This window comes from Phyllobates terribilis, unplaced genomic scaffold, assembly GCF_046119375.1.
Source record: "Phyllobates terribilis strain yellow unplaced genomic scaffold, ASM4611937v1 Scaffold_1__5_contigs__length_1240528914, whole genome shotgun sequence".
NCBI lineage: Eukaryota > Metazoa > Chordata > Amphibia > Anura > Dendrobatidae > Phyllobates > Phyllobates terribilis.
Genome location: NW_027362761.1, coordinates 494,004,353 through 494,021,743, shown reverse-complemented (window position 1 = coordinate 494,021,743; position 17,391 = coordinate 494,004,353). Strand labels below are relative to the sequence as shown.

At 48.0% G+C, this 17,391-nt stretch overlaps 1 protein-coding gene across 1 annotated transcript; it reads left to right on the top strand.

Moving 5' to 3' along the window:
- The first annotated feature begins 542 nt into the window (after positions 1 to 542).
- S100Z (S100 calcium binding protein Z) lies at positions 543 to 14,822 on the top strand. The gene is made up of 3 exons (XM_073655043.1): positions 543 to 761; positions 1,064 to 1,219; positions 14,537 to 14,822. Exons 2-3 carry the CDS (start codon positions 1,079 to 1,081, stop codon positions 14,693 to 14,695), a joined length of 300 nt encoding a protein of 99 aa, XP_073511144.1. The 5' UTR covers positions 543 to 761; positions 1,064 to 1,078; the 3' UTR covers positions 14,696 to 14,822.
- The last annotated feature ends 2,569 nt before the right edge of the window (positions 14,823 to 17,391 follow it).

Here is a 17,391-nt window from a genome sequence, read left to right as displayed (position 1 = left end):
TGCAACATCAGACACTCACCAAATACTCATCATGGGAATGCAGCCTAACAATCCACTTATGAATGTTTTGCTGTGTTTTCCTAACTAATATATAGAGAAAATAACAACTGCCCTCAAGTTTAATAATGGCTTTCTGCTCAAAGTACATAATTATCTGGGTCATCTTACAGCTATACTATACTATACTGATATTTTCTATCACATGTATTTTGCTAGATAATGAGATGTGATACATTGTTTTTAAATACATATAAAAGTTTTCATTTGATGTTTTACATGAAAAGTAACACTATATTGTGTGTACCCAGCTTTCCTTTGCAGAACCCTCCCTGGAGGAAATCACCATCACTTAGGCAATAACAATGTATTCCCTTCTTCCTCCGATTTATTTTTGGAGATTTTCCTCAGCCTGAGCTTCCTAGCAACTAATTGCCTTAACTTCCTACCTGGTTTTAATGAGCAGATGTGCAGTGACAAGTCTCCTCCCCGCCAGGTACTACCAGCAATCATGGGTACGCTGGCTACACAGGGTATTCAAATCCTCCAATATTCAGGTGATGAAAGTGCACTATGTCAACAACCAATCAGTGCTGGGTGACGACTGACGCAGGGCACTCACCCGTCCTCATTGGTGATCTAGGAGATTTTACATTTTGGGAATTCCTGTGATTTAGTGGACGCTATGTATAAATAACCCAGCTACGGAGATTTCTTCACCTGATTTTCTTCCTCCTCGGTTTCTTCTTGCAGCGGACACACAGGTATGAAGATTAGTGTCCCTTTTGTCACTTGCTTCTTACCTTGAATTCCTTCCTAATAATAACCTTTTTGGTTATCCCTATTTAATCCTGCAGACATTACATCCAGGTGGAGCAGCATTATGCTGCTGACAATTTGTTTTATTTAATTTATGGTGAATGAGGATGACGGGTATAACATTTATATTACTTTTAGATTGAAAGGTTAAGATTATGCAGCACTGTCACCTGATTGGCCAATATAACGATTTAGTGGCCCGATCCGAACATTCTACCCTGAATATTCTCTCTTTTACCTCCTTTAGACTCTCATCTTGATCATGCCTACCCAGTTGGAAGGTGCCATGGATACCATGATCAGGATCTTTCACCATTATTCTGGCAAAGAAGGTGACAAGTACAAGCTGAACAAAGGAGAACTGAAGCAACTCTTGCAGAGCGAGCTGACAGACTTCCTTGCCGTAAGTCAACAGATTGGTCTCAATGCTCATTGCAATGTAAGATTTAGGCGTTTTGCACATATCTGACATTCACGATCTGGGTACGAACTGCAAAAACCAGACTGGTCGTAGATATCCTGATCCGAACACAACAGCCTTATCTGTATTTGGATCCTGAATGTCAGGCAAGTGAAACCGTCCGTAGGCTGAGATGACATAAGGCCAGCGCTGCAAGCTCGTTTTATTCTGGTATTTTTGTTCAGCAGCCTGATGGAGGAAGTGATCCCATTCTTTCCTATGTAATTGTTGCTTTCTGTTCGGTGCATCAGTTTATGTGCCGGACTGATGGAGGTGTTGGACCAGTTGACTATTCAATGTTTCCTACAATATTGGAATTTGGCCCCATATCAACGCCTCGGAGGAAATGTTTTTTAAAAGCCAGATGACAACTGATGTATTTTTGCATCAGTTTTGACATCTATTCCGAACTACTGAGTTGCATCAGACTAAAAAAAAATAAAAATCTGATGCAACATGTGAACCCAGCCTTAAAGAGGATCTTTCGCTCAATTTTTTTTTTATTTAAATTGAGTACCTCCTACAATTGCTGTTGTTTCACTAAGTCTAGAACGGTTGATTTTTTATTTATTTTTTTTCTTGCCTCTCCATTCCAAAGTTCTGCCCACCAGTAATAATAATGAAAATGTTCCCTTTAAACAACTAAGCGTATACCATAGAATTTTTGTCATACAGGAGAAAAACAATGCCAACTGGTATACGTCCAGTTGGTTAAAGGGAGAATATAAATCTATAACCTTACAACATAGGGGCAATTGGAGGAGGCACTCACTTTTAAATTAAAAAATCTAAATAAAGGACATCTTTAAAGAGATGAACGTGCATATAAACAAGGAATATAAAGCAATGCTGGATCTGTAGTAAAAACACAAGCAGTGACTAATGGACTTCTGATGGCATCAGTTACTTTTTGGGCACATTCAGACGGCCGTATAAATTGGACCGAGATCGGAACGCACTGCACGGACTGGCCGGCGGCTCTTCCTACCCGAGTGTGACTGTTTCATGTATTTCTATGCAGCTGTCACGCTACGGTTGGGAGCGCATCCAGCCAGTCCGTGCACTGTGTTCTGATCTCGGTCCGATATATACGGCCGTCTGACTGCTCCCTTGAGCTGAGGTTTCTATATCTTGATGAAAGCTAAATGCTCCAACTCAGATGTGAACATAGCTGAAGTTTATGACTATAGAAATTGGTGGAGGTGCATACAGGTAACCTATGAACAAGAGATATGTGAAATATTGTTAGCATTGTAGAGAACTGACTACCTGGACAAGCTACTGATGCCTAAAAAGCTGAAAGAGTTCAGCATAGGATCATGAAAACTGTCTAAAAGAAAATCTTTGTCATTCTTGTCCATAGCAACAAATCATAGCACAGTTTTTCTTTTACAAGAGCAGGCTAAAGAATAAAAGCCAAATTGATAAGTGGCTATGAGCAACACAGACATTTTTTTTTCTGTTAGACAGTTTGAAAAATTCACGGTGAGAACTCGCACCTCTCAAAATTAAAATTCTAATTATAAAATGTATAGAGTTCAGCATCCTGCTCTGCAATAGTCTCTCAAAACAGTTGTCTCGTCAGGGACATTGATGGCACATAACTAGGATCTGCCACCAATATCTGATCAGTGGGGATGTGATCACAGTGATCTCTTTCAATCACTAGAATGTTGTGACAGGAGCTCTAAGAAAATAAGAAAATACCGCGCCTCTTGGTCTCCTTTCGTCACTGCATACAAAGCATTCTCATCATAATATGCCCTGTCCTGAGATGAGACAGCGCTCCTAAATGGAGATCTGTGTGTAATATGTGTGTATATCATATACTGTATATTGGCATTGCCATCTGTTTATGAAGAATTTACTGCATATGTTCAATTTAAAAACATTTGCCCTTTAAAGGTGTTATCCAATCTTAAGCTAAAATTCTGAATCATGAATCCTCACATCGCGCACACTGAGCGCTGTCACCACAAGTATGCGATATTCTACTTCAGGCCACATCCCGACCAGACTGTTTCCGGCCTTGCTCAATACACTTGCCTCGCCCATCTAGTCAGCATGTGGCCAGGAATAGCATATCGCATACGTGTGGTTACATGACCACTGTTCCCGACGACGGCACCAGACTTGTAGCTTAAGACCGGACAACCCCTTCAATGTTATGTTCACACGAGACAGAAATTATTACTTCAGCCGTCCCCTAAGTGGAAATGTGGTTTGCAAACTTATTCACATGTATGCAGCAGTTTTTTAGCAGCAGAATTTTCTGCAATGCGTGAACACATACCATAGACTGACAAAAGTAGACGAGATAAGAGGACGGTCTCATTGGATTCACAGTTTTCCCTGCAACCTTAAATTTTAACCCTGTAAATTACATATAGTGTAGCATGCAACCTGCATCTCTCCAGCTACGGTGAACCTGCAACTCACAACGGCTTCCTGCTGGGACTTGTAGTTTCACCCCAGTTGTGGATCTACAGTTTGGCGATAACTGGTAGGCTATGTACAGAATTAGTATTCCATTGCTGGCAGAGCTTTGTTGTCCAGAGCTCCCAATTTCAATAAGGCTGGGGTGGTGACAGCAATCCTGAGACAAGCTGTGTGGCCAAAATCATTTGTGTAACTTGTCTGTTACTTGCTATTGTACAACTATTTTAGTGCTTGTGATTTTGAAGTTTGTGGCAGGTGAGTTGTCTGCGACTTGCAACCAGTGACAGAAAATTGATCACAGTTGTGACTCTGTGTCACAATCCTGATGGGTCCCAAGTCATGATGAGACTCCATAGGAAATACTTGGATGCGATGTCCTAGTGTAGCTTGACAAATGTAGCCCTAGCCTTATCAGGGCACAGTCTGACGGGCATATAAATCGAGCCAAAATCAGTACTCAGTTTTGGACTGGCCGGCAGGTCTCCCGACTTGAGCGTGACAGCTGCATAGAAATATGTGAAGCTGACACGCTCAGGTCTGGAGAGCCGCCGGCCAGTCCAGCACTGTGTTCCACTCTCGGTCTGATTCATACGCCTGTCTGAGTGCGCCCTTATCCTGATTGATTGATTTACTTGATTGCAATATTTGTATTTACCCATCAGGTCAGTTTTGTCAGGGAGATATTCTAAAGGGTTTGTAGTGGAATCCTAGGATTGGAAAATAGAAAACAGCGAGATTCTGTATTTGACTGGGAAATGTCTTGGTGGTTTATTTCAATATTCTTTAATATAACTATTTGCATGTGGATTTTAGATTTTGGAGGCAGAAGGCATGGGCTGTGTATGACATCCTGCCATGACACGCTTTGCATAGTGCTGTTTGTTTGCAACCCAGCGCTGTCATAGAATGCAAATTCCCCCTGCTTGGCTCCTTACTTTATATGCAATGCAAGGTTGGAATACACTTTGTTACCAATAGTAAATGGCTCCTCCAGTCAGGTCTGCAGATAAGACATAATGTGAGAAAGATCCTCAGCTGCTTCAGAGCCTCTTGGGAAGCAGAGTTGTAAATTATCTTATCTTGCAGCAGAATAGTTATGTCTATAGAAGATAGAGTTTAGAATGGAGTCTAGCAGTGTTCTTCTTTGCTTGTAACATTTTGTGCTTGTGTTTACCAAACAGTAACTTTTCTATTGATCTCTTGATCAATGAATTAGTCATTGATGCTCAATAGGTAATTAATTGAGCATTGCTGGTGTTTCTGTCACTGTATAGCGCACCCATGAGTCATTCTGACTAGTAGCTCATTCATTATGTACTATTGACGTCAATTGATTTGGACCACAAATTAATTGTCTTTTATTATGTTGTGGAAATAAAGGATTACGGGTACAGAGCTCATTCGAAAAAAAAAACAAAAAAACTGATAACGATTAGACCAATCTCTGATTGTAAGAACTGACACATTGACCAAATTCTGATGAAACTGATAAAAAAAATAAAAAAACAATGAGGAAACTTGGACCGAGTTTCTTGTATGAGAAAATCACTCACATGTGAAGGAGGGGTAAGCCTCCGTTTATACCTTGCTGCGCTGGAGGGTCAGTTGCAGGACCCCCTATTTTTTACTATAACAAATAGTTCAACATGAAGTGCTATTTGTTTCGGTAAAGTGACAGACACCACAAGGGAAACCTAGTGTCCAGCATGTAACAAGTCTAGAATTACTGTTAAAGGGGTTGTCCAGGTTTGCCATATCACTCTAGACGTGCATGACTCGCCCCCTGGGCCGTGGGGCACTCGGATCCGGGCAATAGGGGGAACGATGGGAGTATTAGTGGCAACCCGGTTCCGTGGCTCAGGGTGGTCAGGCCAGTGGTAGTCCGTTATATTGATTATGTCCGACTACGCCACCCGTGGATTGCGGTTATTAGGAACCGCCGCTGCATGCAGACCGCTGGGGCTGATGAGGTGTGCAGCTATGGTAGTGTGACTCCCCACGGGAAGAGTGCGGCCCCAGGGCAGTATAGTGGATGGTGGGAGTGATGGTAGTGCTGGAGGAGCAAGGAGCACACAGACAACAGGTTGCAGTCCAGGGTCTTTACTAACAGGTAAACTGACCCACAAACAGTCCCAGCTAGGAGGGGACCTGGATGTCTGAGAGCAACGGGGAAATTGGCCCTGGTCAGGGTGAGGGTGTAGGCCTACCGTGCTTTCTGCGCTCCTTCTGACTATCTCCTCCTGATAGGATAACAGCCCACGTTTCCGAGCTTCCGTGCTTTCTCGCCTGTATGGCCTGCGACGTGGGTTCCTTTCTGCTCCCAGCCTTGTACGGCTTTACTGGTCCCTTCGGTTGTGGCAGGGCCTCCAGGCTTCTTAGGCCAAGGAATGTACAGTCCCTTGCGGACTGGTTCTCTGCTGGGGATGTGGAATCCTTCCAGCCTCAGACACCAAAGTCTGGTAAAATGAAGTCTTTTCTCTGCCAAGACAGGCTCTCTTCGCCTCTTGTCTCTGGCTGGTGGCTCTCTCCTACTGCCACACTTCCTCTTAGGTTACAATGCAACTTTCTGTCCCTGCTCCACTCTGGGACACGTCTCAGAGCTGAGACAGGCAATCCAGTTCTCTCTAACCCTGCCCTCAGTACCAGCTTTTATAGGGGCAGCCAGCTCCCCCTACTGGCCTGAGACAGGAGGCATTGCATGCTAATGTTCCCCTGACCAGAGAACCTCCCCCTTGCTCTCAGACACAGCTTTAATTACACTTGTGGCATCCAGGTAGGGTGACACATTCCCCCCTAGTGAAATTTAGTACTCCGGGACTAAACAGTAAACAAAGACAATATGCATAACAATAAAACATTAATAGACAAACGACGCACAGATTGAGTTCTTAAGGTCACAGTGTGGTCTGTGACCGGGTGTCCATATCACCAAAACAACGGGAGCCTTAACCAGGTGGGGGTCTGTCCTACCCCAAGTCCTTTACAGTCTTAGTTCATTCCTGGGTTAGGCTCAGAATGCAGTCCATACAAGGTCCCGGTTATAAAAAGTCCATAACCTGTGAGTCCTTACGGTAGCTGCAAGAAACTGAAAAAGAGTATTACCAAACATGCATGTAACTTTGCAAACGATTCAACATTTGGCAACAGGGTTATTTACAATCTTAGTACATTCTATATTCTCCAGCGAGCGGGTATCTGTCCCTTTGTGCTCCTGGTTGACCTACGTAGCCCACTGTCTGGTGGTGGACCAACCTGGCTTTCCCCACTAGCGTTAGGGGTACAGCTACCAGCTGGGTGTACAGGTAGGGCAGGCAGCTGTCTGCGGGTTCTTTGGCTTACCGCAGGCATGGCAGGCTCACTGTCAGCAGAGGGTTGACTCTCCTGGGCTGCTGGAACAGGCTCTTCTGCCTCTGGAACCGCTTGCTCCTCTTCACCTTCCGGCTCTGGTGTTGGTTGTTGCTGTGCTGGTTGCAGGAAATGCAGGACGGGTACCACTATAGCATCATTTATGCGAGTCCAGGACTGAGGGAACTCTCCGAGAACGGTGCTGATCATTTCTTCCTTGTCCTCTGCGGGTTCAAGGTCACTCTGATCCTCTTCTGCACTACGGAGTTGCTCGGGGCACCTTTTGAGGTGGTCTCTGGAGACGACACTAGTGGTTTCTCCTCCGTCCTTGGTGATTACGCACACCTTTGGGTTGTCGTGGTCAGACTGCAGTACGGTGTAGGGTTCCCTTTCCCACTGGTCGTCCAACTTATGTAGCCTTCTTTTTCGCTTTAGGACTTGATCACCAGGTTCTAGGGGACTAGCAGGGGCGTGTTGATTGAAGAGTCTTTCTTGCTTCTCTCTCACCTGGGCCAGGCTCTTCTCCACACTCTCCTGTACCTTCTTGTACTGCAGTTGCCTTTCCGTATCCCAGTCCGCATCCGGGGAGGTGTCCTCAGGTATTAGGACTCCCATCTCCAGGTCTACGGGCAGCTTACCTGGTCTAGCTCGCATCAGGTAAGCTGGGGTGCAGTTGGTAGCATTCACCGGGATATTGTTGTACATGTCTACCAGGTCCGGCAATTTTTCTGGCCACAGGCTGCGTTCCTCCAGGGGCAACGTCTTCAGGAGATCAATGACTATATTGTTCATCTTCTCACACATCCCGTTGGTTTGGGGGTGGTAAGGCGTTGTCCGAATCTTCTTACAGCCATAGAGGTTGCAGAACTCCTGGAAGATTTCAGCTTCGAACGCTGGACCCTGGTCTGTCAGGACCTGTTCCGGATACCCGTGTGGACGGCAGAAGTATTGCTGGAAGGCTCTGGCCGCTGTTTGGGCTGTCAAGTCCTTTACCGGGACCACCACTAGAAAACGGGAATAGTGGTCCACGATTGTCAGGGCATAGATGTATCCGGACCGGCTTGGAGCCAATTTGACGTGGTCCAGAGCTACCAGCTCAAGAGGCTGCGTGGTGACGATGGGCCTCAAGGGTGTCTTCTGGCTGGTGCGGTCCTTCCTCCTCAGGTGACAAGGGCCACAGTCTCTGCACCATTTTTCCACAGCTCCTCTCATGCCGACCCAAAAGAACCTTCCTCTTAGTAGGAACTCCAGTTTCTTCCAACCGAAGTGTCCCGCTCTGTCATGGTAAGCCCCCAGGACCATAGCTGCATCACGCCTTGGGACCACGACTTGCCAGGTCAGCTCGTGCGTTCGGTGGTTGACAATCCTTCTGCACAACTTGCCTTCGTAGAGGAACAGCTTGCTCTTCTCCTTCCATAGCTGCTTGGCTTCCTCTGGGGCATCTGGATCTAGGCGGGCATCTTCCTGGGTCAGCAGATCTTTCACCAGGCGGACTGCAGGGTCACTATCTTGGGTCTCGGCCCAGCTGTGGTGAGGTAGGGGATTCATCATCACAGTTGTTAGATCCTCCTCCTTCACGCGGTGAGAGTGTTGAGCGGCTCCATACCGGTGAAACACGGGGAGTTCTACCTCCTCCAGCTCTTCTGGGTCTTCGTTACCTTCAGGTAAGTGAGGCATCCTTGATAGGGCGTCCGCGTTGGCGTTGGTTTTGCCTGCCCGGTACTTGATCACGAAGTCATAGTTGGAGAGACGGGCCATCCACCGCTGTTCCAGGGCACCCAGTCTTGCATTGTCCAGGTGTGTCAACGGGTTGTTGTCCGTGTACACGGTGAACTTTGCGGAGGCCAGGTAATGCTTGAAGCGTTCCGTCACGGCCCACACCACCGCCAAGAATTCTAGCTTGAGGGAGCTGTAATTCTCCGGGTTCCTCTCGGTGGGCCTCAGCTTCCGGCTGGCGTATGCGATCACCCGTTCTCTGCCCTGTTGGTTTTGGGACAGTACGGCTCCCAGCCCCACATTACTGGCATCTGTGTGGAGAATAAAAGGCTGGCCATAATCAGGGTAGGCCAGGATCTCGTCCCCTGTGAGGGCCATCTTTAGCTGGCGGAAGGACTCCTCTTCCGGTTTATCCCACTTGAAGGGTGGCTTTTGACTTCTGGACTTGGACTGTCCGATCAGGAGGTCCTGCATAGGAGCTGCCATCTTGGTGAACCCGGGGATGAACCTTCGGTAGTAGCCTACCAACCCGAGAAACTGTCTCACCTCTTTGATGTTCGAGGGGCCTGGCCAGCTCTTGATTGCCGTGACCTTGTCAGGGTCGGGGGCCACTCCTTCCGCACTGACCACGTGCCCTAGGTACTGGACCTTTGGTTTCAGCAGGTGACACTTCGATGGTTTCACCTTCAGGCCATAGCCTGCCAGGGCTTCGAACACCTCGGCCAGGTGCTTTAGATGGTCCTCGTAGGTCTTCGAATAGACGATCACGTCGTCCAGGTAAAGGAGGACCGTCTCGAAGTTTCGGTGCCCTAGACAGCATTCCATCAGCCGCTGGAAGGTCCCTGGTGCGTTGCAGAGCCCGAAAGGCATGCAGTTGAATTCGCTCAGTCCCATCGGGGTGGTGAAGGCGGTCTTCTCCTTGTCAGCCTCTGCCACAGGAACCTGCCAGTACCCGCTAGTAAGGTCCAAAGTAGAAAAGAAGTTAGCAGATTTTAGTGCGGCTAAAGACTCTTCTATTCTAGGCAGCGGATATGCGTCTTTGTGAGTGATACGGTTGATTTGTCTATAGTCCACGCACATTCTCATGGTGCCGTCTTTCTTTTTGACCAGAACCAAAGGGGCTGCCCAGGGGCTACAGCTGTCTCTAATAACCCCAGTTTCTTTCATCTCTCTTAGCATGCCCTTTGCGTTCTGATAATGTGCAGGGGGTACAGGTCTGTGCCTCTCTTTTATTGGTGGGTGGCTCCCGGTGGGGATGTGGTGTTCTATCCCCTTTACTCTGCCGAAGTCCAGCGGGTGCTTACTAAAGACTCTCTCGTACTCCTGTACCACCCGGTAGACTCCTTGTTTTTGGTGCAGGGGAGTGGAGTCAGCACCCACATGGAGTTTCTGGCACCAGTCCTCTTTTTGTTTCTGGGAGCCATTACCCTCCGCCTGTGGAGATGGAGGCAAGGGTTCCACGGCCGTGATAGCTTTGTGTTCGACGACAAACAGTTTGGCGAGTGTAGCGTACCTGGGTAAGTGTACTTCCCTCTCCCCAATGTTGAGGATGCGGACGGGCACCCTCCCATGACGGACATCAACCACCCCCCGGGCTGTCAAAATGGTGGGCCTGCTGTCTGAGTACATGGGTTCTACCATGGCTTGGTAGTCTCTACCTCTCAACCCGATTGCAGTCCGACACCAGATCATCATTTCACTTTTGGGAGGCATGGAAATGGGGAATGGGTCACTCAGTCTTACGCTACCGATCTCACCACCAGACAGTTCTACCTGCTGCCGTCTCATCAGGGCTTTTATCTCCTTGTTGAGGACTCTCTGTTGGCTGGAACTAGCATTCACCGCCACCTATTGTAGAATTACAATTACCTCTGAAAGACAATTTTCAATTATGTTAGTACCCACAGTTATTTTAGGGTGACTTTCATGACGGTCAATGTCCACAATAATCACTCCCTGTGCCGGCAGTTCAACTTTACCAATTTTAATGGTCATCTCCTTGAACCCCATCTGCGGCACGGATAAGCCATTACTGGCGATGATGCTCAAGTTACTGTCTGGATACCGTGTGATATCAGCATCAGTCCAATACTGCTTAAAAAGTACATAAGGGATTGTGGTTACTTGCGACCCAGTATCCAGCAAGGCGCTCATGGGGATACCGTCCAGCACCACGGGTAAAACCGGGCGCCCCCCAACGTACTTATTACGCCAATTGTAAGGGCCTGGTGATCTTATGCCTGGGGGTTGGCCCTCTGCCCCAGGTTGGACCCGTTTAAATTACAGTACCTGGAAATGTGTCCGGGCTGGTTGCATCGACGGCAAATGGGTTGTCCATCCTCTGCGTAGCGGTCTGTGGGCCTCCCTCGGAACGACGGGATCCTCCTCTGTCGACGCCATGGGACATCCTCCGGACTTGAAGCCAGCTCGATGGGTCTTGACGGGTCCACTTGCAACGCCTGGACGGTCCTGGCCAACGCCGCGACGCTCCTGGTCAGCTCCTGGACTTGGTGGTGCAGGCCTTTCGACGGGGCTTGGTTCAGGGCCTGTGCATCAGCCTCCACGGAGTCCATAGAGGAGGGCGCCGCCTCCTGGTGGTAGGTGATAGCAGGGCGCCGGGGGTTTATAGCGCCACTGGTTGCAGATTCACGGAGCACCGTTATGGCCCTGTCCTTAAATTGGGCAAAGGTCAGGTCGGGGTTCTGAAAGAACATGAGGCGCAGTTGGGCCCTGTGGGCGCTAGACAGCAGACCCTCTATGAATTGTTCTGTTAGCAGCTTATCGGTTTCCTGCACACTGCCAGGGTCAGTTTGTTGAATAGCCCTCAAGGCTTCCTGCAGATTTAGGGCATAGTCTCTGATGCTGTCCTGTGCCCGCTGCTTACATCCATAGAGCCTCATTTTAATCTCAGCGGAGGTACGTGTGTCAAAGGTACCCCGCAGCCGGGCCAGAATACCCTTCACAGTCCTTTTCTCCTCAGTGGGCCAGGATTTTACCTCCCTTTGGGCTGCGCCAGTTAACTGCCCTGTTAATATGCTGACCTTCTGTTCCTCTGTCAAGGGGTAAACGTGGAACAAACTGTATAGCCTTTCCTTGAAGTCAGTTAGGGCATGGGGCTCCCCTGAGTATTTGGGCAGCCAGGCCGCTCCAGGGATGTAAGGCAGGGAAAAGGGCATCACCGCTGCTGCAGCTGCGTTGGTGGTAGTGGGCTCCTCTGTGTCCGACATCTTCCTCCCCCCTAGTTAAGCGTGGCCTACCTTCCGACGATCCTCTTCTGTAGGCCGCGGCTCCGCTGCTGCTGCTATGGACGAGGACCTGGCGTCGCGTCCTGATGACGTCAGCGTCGCTCTCTCTCCCTTCCAGGACCTTGCGCAGCGTCGGAGCGTGGGGCGGAGCTTCGGATCTCGCGCGGTTTTGACATCCACGCCCCTCTTCTTCCCGCGCGGCGTCCTGAAGATGGCGTCCGATGGCGGGAAACAGCTGCGGATGGCGGGAAGACGGCAGAAGACGGCGGGAAACGGTCCAAGATGGCGTCTGATGGCGGGAATCGGCTCCGGATGGCGGGAAAAGACTCCGGACGGCGGGAAACTTCGCCACAGGTAAGTTACAAAAGTCTTTTTCAGGCACGCAGTACCCGGTGGTTGCGGGCACGAAATCCTGCCGACTACGCCAAAGCTGACTCGCCCCCTGGGCCGTGGGGCACTCGGATCCGGGCAATAGGGGGAACGATGGGAGTAGTAGTGGCAACCCGGTTCCGTGGCTCAGGGTGGTCAGGCCAGTGGTAGTCCGTTATATTGATTATGTCCGACTACGCCACCCGTGGATTGCGGTTATTAGGAACCGCCGCTGCATGCAGACTGCTGGGGCTGATGAGGTGTGCAGCTATGGTAGTGTGACTCCCCACAGGAAGAGTGCGGCCCCAGGGCAGTATAGTGGATGGTGGGAGTGATGGTAGTGCTGGAGGAGCAAGGAGCACACAGACAACAGGTTGCAGTCCAGGGTCTTTACTAACAGGTAAACTGACCCACAAACAGTCCCAGCTAGGAGGGGACCTGGATGTCTGAGAGCAACGGGGAAATTGGCCCTGGTCAGGGTGAGGGTGTAGGCCTACCGTGCTTTCTGCGCTCCTTCTGACTATCTCCTCCTGATAGGATAACAGCCCACGTTTCCGAGCTTCCGTGCTTTCTCGCCTGTATGGCCTGCGACGTGGGTTCCTTTCTGCTCCCAGCCTTGTACGGCTTTACTGGTCCCTTCGGTTGTGGCAGGGCCTCCAGGCTTCTTAGGCCAAGGAATGTACAGTCCCTTGCGGCCTGGTTCTCTGCTGGGGGATGTGGAATCCTTCCAGCCTCAGACACCAAAGTCTGGTAAAATGAAGTCTTTTCTCTGCCAAGACAGGCTCTCTTCGCCTCTTGTCTCTGGCTGGTGGCTCTCTCCTACTGTCACACTTCCTCTTAGGTTACAATGCAACTTTCTGTCCCTGCTCCACTCTGGGACACGTCTCAGAGCTGAGACAGGCAATCCAGTTCTCTCTAACCCTGCCCTCAGTACCAGCTTTTATAGGGGCAGCCAGCTCCCCCTACTGGCCTGAGACAGGAGGCATTGCATGCTAATGCTCCCCTGACCAGAGAACCTCCCCCTTGCTCTCAGACACAGCTTTATTTACACTTGTGGCATCCCGGTAGGGTGACACATGCACGTTCCATACAAGTGAGTTAAGGGGCCCTGTCACCAGCAAAAACGCTATTAACCTGCAGATATGGGGTTAATAGCGTTACAAACCAGCCCGACGCCCTCACTTAGCCAAACACTGCGGGGAGAAAATTATCTTTATTCTACCGGGCAGCATTCAGTTTCAGTCCCAGAGGAGGCGCGGGATCAATCACTGCTCTGGGTGGTGGCTGTAACCGCACCCCCTGGCCTTGATTGACAGCCAGCCCCAATGTAGAGCCAGTATCAGTAAGGGCTGGGGGCGCAGTTACAGCTGCTGCTATGTATTCTCAGATCGGTGACTGAACCCACACAGGCGCAATCCCTGTGCATGAAACCGAATGATGCCGGGGAGAATAAAGTTGAGTTTCTCCCTGCAGCATTCAACTAAGTGCAGGCGCCGGGCAGGTTAGTAACCTGCAGACCAGATTAAGCCCATATCTGAAGGTTAATAGTGTTTTTGCTGGTGACAGGTTCCCTTTAAAAAATGGGCAGTGTGAACAAAGTCTATCATTCACTGCTGGTCTCTGTTTTTTTTCCTGCACTTATGATGTCATGTGCATCCACATGACTGCAGCCAATCACTGGGCCACTGGCTGTGGAGTCACATGGATATACAGCTTGTGATCACTGCAAAATAAGCAAAGACTGTCTGGGACCAATAGAGTAGTGGGGGATGTATATGGAACCTGTCTCAATTTTATTACTGGAACTAGTGATCAGGCTATATAGGTCCTAGTACAACAATAAAAAATTGAGTCTATTTTGTTATATCCAATGTGTGAACTATGAGAAATCAAGCCTAAAAGGCACATGCAAATAAGCCTGGAAGTGCATTTAGGGTGTGTCAATGAACTTGGCGTGTATCAGAACACTGCCAAAGCTTACTTTGTACTTTTTTCTGAATAACTGATCATCTAAGCTTCCTTACTGATGCCTGCAGGTAGCAAGAACTGCTATAAAGCTATAAAGATATCTTAAAAAATAATCAGAAGTTTGGACACTCACCGCAAGTACAATGTTGCTCAATCTCTCATTTTTGTTTGCTTTTAGTGTCAAAAAGATCCACAGCTGGTCGACAAGATCATGAACGATCTGGACTCCAACAAAGACAACGAAGTTGACTTTAATGAATTTGTGGTACTGGTGGCAGCCCTGACCGTGGCATGTAATGACTTCTTTGAAGAACAGCTGAGAAAAAAAGGAAAATAAATATTAGTCGAATCTTACTATGATGAATCCCACAGGCAGCATTTGTCCAATTGTAACATTAGAAAGTATCAGCATTCTGGATTTACTGTATCAATAACTGTTACATAATAAATATTGGATAAAGCCATTTTTGTCTTTGCAGTTAATTCATCAGCCTGGATGAGTGACGTGCCATTGTGCTGGGAAGTGGGTACACAAGATATCATAATTATAAGCACATTTAGTAAAATTTTTCCATCCACCATTGTTATCACTTATTTTTTTAGGACACTTTCAACAATGCAATTTAGCCCAGTCCAGACCGAAGCTATTAAGTGCATGGATGGTATGAACCTGAAATTGAAGAAGATTTTAATATGGGCCAAAACTGGAACAATTAGATAGAGTGTTGAGGCGATAGGCAAGTCTAAAGAAATGGGTTTTTAGGTTCCGCTTGTAAACTGTGGGTATTGGGAATTAATCGAACTGTCCTGGGTAGTGCATTCCAAAGAATTGGCGCAGCATATGAGAAATCTCGGAGACGGGAGTGGGAAGTTCAGATTATGGAGGATTTTAGTTTTAAGTCATTGGCAGAACGGAGGGCACGGGTAGGATGATAGACTGAGACAGGGGAGGAGATGTAGGGGGGTGCTGAAGCATGGAGTGCTTTGTGGGTAAGTGTGATAAGTTTGTATTGAACACTATATTGGATGGGCAACCAATGCAATGAATGGCACAGGGAAGAGGCATTGGTGTAGCGGTTGGCAAGGAATATGATCCTGGCTGCTGCGTTAAGGATGGATTGGAGACGGGAGAGTTTAGTAAGAGGGAGACCGATAAGTAAAGAGTTGCAATAGTGGAGACGAGAAAGAATAAGAGCTACAGTAAGAGTTTTTGCCGAGTCAAAGGTAAGAAAAGTCCTGATTCTTGAGATGTTTTTGAGGTTTTGATGACATGAGCGAGCGAGTAATTTGATGTGAGGAGTGAAGGAAAGATCTGAATCAAAAATGACCCCAAGAAAGCGGGCTTGTTGCTGGGGAGTAATGTTTGAGCCACAAACGGAAATGGCAATATCAGGCACAGGTAGGTTAGTGGAGGGAGGAAATACGAGTAGTTCAGTTTTTGACAGATTGTTTTAGAGAAGAGGTGTATAATTGAGTGTCATCAGCATAGAAATGGTACTGAAAACTGAATCTGCTGATTGTTTGTCCAATAGTAGCGGTGTATAAGGAGAAAAGAAGGGGGCCTAGGACTGATCCTTGAGGAACCCTGACAGTAAGGGGAAGGAGAGAGGAGGAGGAGCCGGCAAAGACACAGAGAAGGAGCGGTCAGAGAGGTAGGAGGAGAACCAAGAGAGAACAGTGTCCCTGAGGCCAATAGAGCGGAGCATAGTGAGGAGGAGCTGGTGATCCACAGTGTTGAATGCTGCAGAGAGATCTAGAAGAATCAGCAGGGAGTAGTGACCATTAGATTTAGCTGTTAGTAGATCATTAGAGACTTTAGTGAGGGCAGTTTCAGTAGAATATAAAGAGCGGAAACCAGATTGTAAATGGTCAAGAAGAGAGTTATCTGGGAGATAGCGGACAAGACGGGAATGGACCAGGTGTTCCAGGAGTTTAGAGATAAAGGGAAGATTGGAAACACGTCTGTAGTTAGCCGTGCAGTTCTGGTCAAGGGATGTTTTTTTAAGTAACGGATGTATGCTGGCGTGTTTAAAAGTAGAGGGAAAGATACCAGATGAGAGGGAGAGGTTGAACTTTTTAGTTAGGTGAGTGATGACAGCTGGAGAAAGGGACTGAAGGAGATGTGAGGGAATAGGGTCACTGGTACAGGTGGTAGGGCGAGAAGATGCAAGGAGTCTGATCACTTCATCTTCCATGACTGGTTCGTAGTCAGAAAGTGAGCAAGACACAATGTGGGGGGGGGGGCATGCATAACATTTTCAGCGCTGAGGTCGTTTGGTGGTCGGGGCCTGTGCTGTTTGAGTAGAGAGTGAAACGTGTTAAAGAGGCGTTTAGGATTATTGGAAAGTGATATGATGAGGTTGTTAAAGTAGGTTTGCTTGGAGAGGTGAAGGGCAGAGTTAGAGTTAAAGTTTTCAACATAAATTTATAATGGAGGAAATCTTCGGGTAGATTAGATTTTCTCCACAGCCGTTCAGCGCACCTGGAGCACCGGTGGAGAAAACGTGTTTGCGGCATGTGCCAGGGTTGTCGCTGTGTATGCCGAATTGTTCTTTGTGCAGGAGGTGCGGCTTCATCCAGGGCGCATAGCAATACTTCGCTATAATGCTTCAATGCAGAGTCGGGACATGAGAGGGAATAGATTGGGGCCAATGATGATTACAACTTTTTCATAAATTTCTGGGTGTTAATGGCGCTTATATTTCTATAAATGTGGAAAGTGGGGGTTTCTTGAGTAGAGTCACAGTTCTTTACAGAGAATGAAAGAAGATTATGGTCAGAGAGTGGAAGGGGAGAGTTAGTAAAGTCATGTACTGACTACTGAGCAAAGCCGGGAGAAGATCAGGTCCAATGTGTTCCCATCTTCATGTGTAGGAGAATTAGCAAGCTGTGAAAGGCCAAAGGAGGGGGTTAGCGATAAAATATCAGCGGCAGATGGGGAAAGGGGATCGCCAATTGGGATGTTAAAATCTCCCATGATTAGAGTGGGGATGTGGCAGGATAGAAAATTTGGAAGCCAGGCAACAAAGTGAT

Excerpts from the sequence above, each read along its gene's own strand:
- S100Z (XM_073655043.1), top strand. The coding sequence starts at position 1,079 with ATGCCTACCCAGTTGGAAGGTGCCATGGATACCATGATCAGGATCTTT. Across the intron at positions 1,220-14,536 it reads AGCTGACAGACTTCCTTGCC|TGTCAAAAAGATCCACAGCT; the intron begins GTAAGTCAACAG and ends GTTTGCTTTTAG.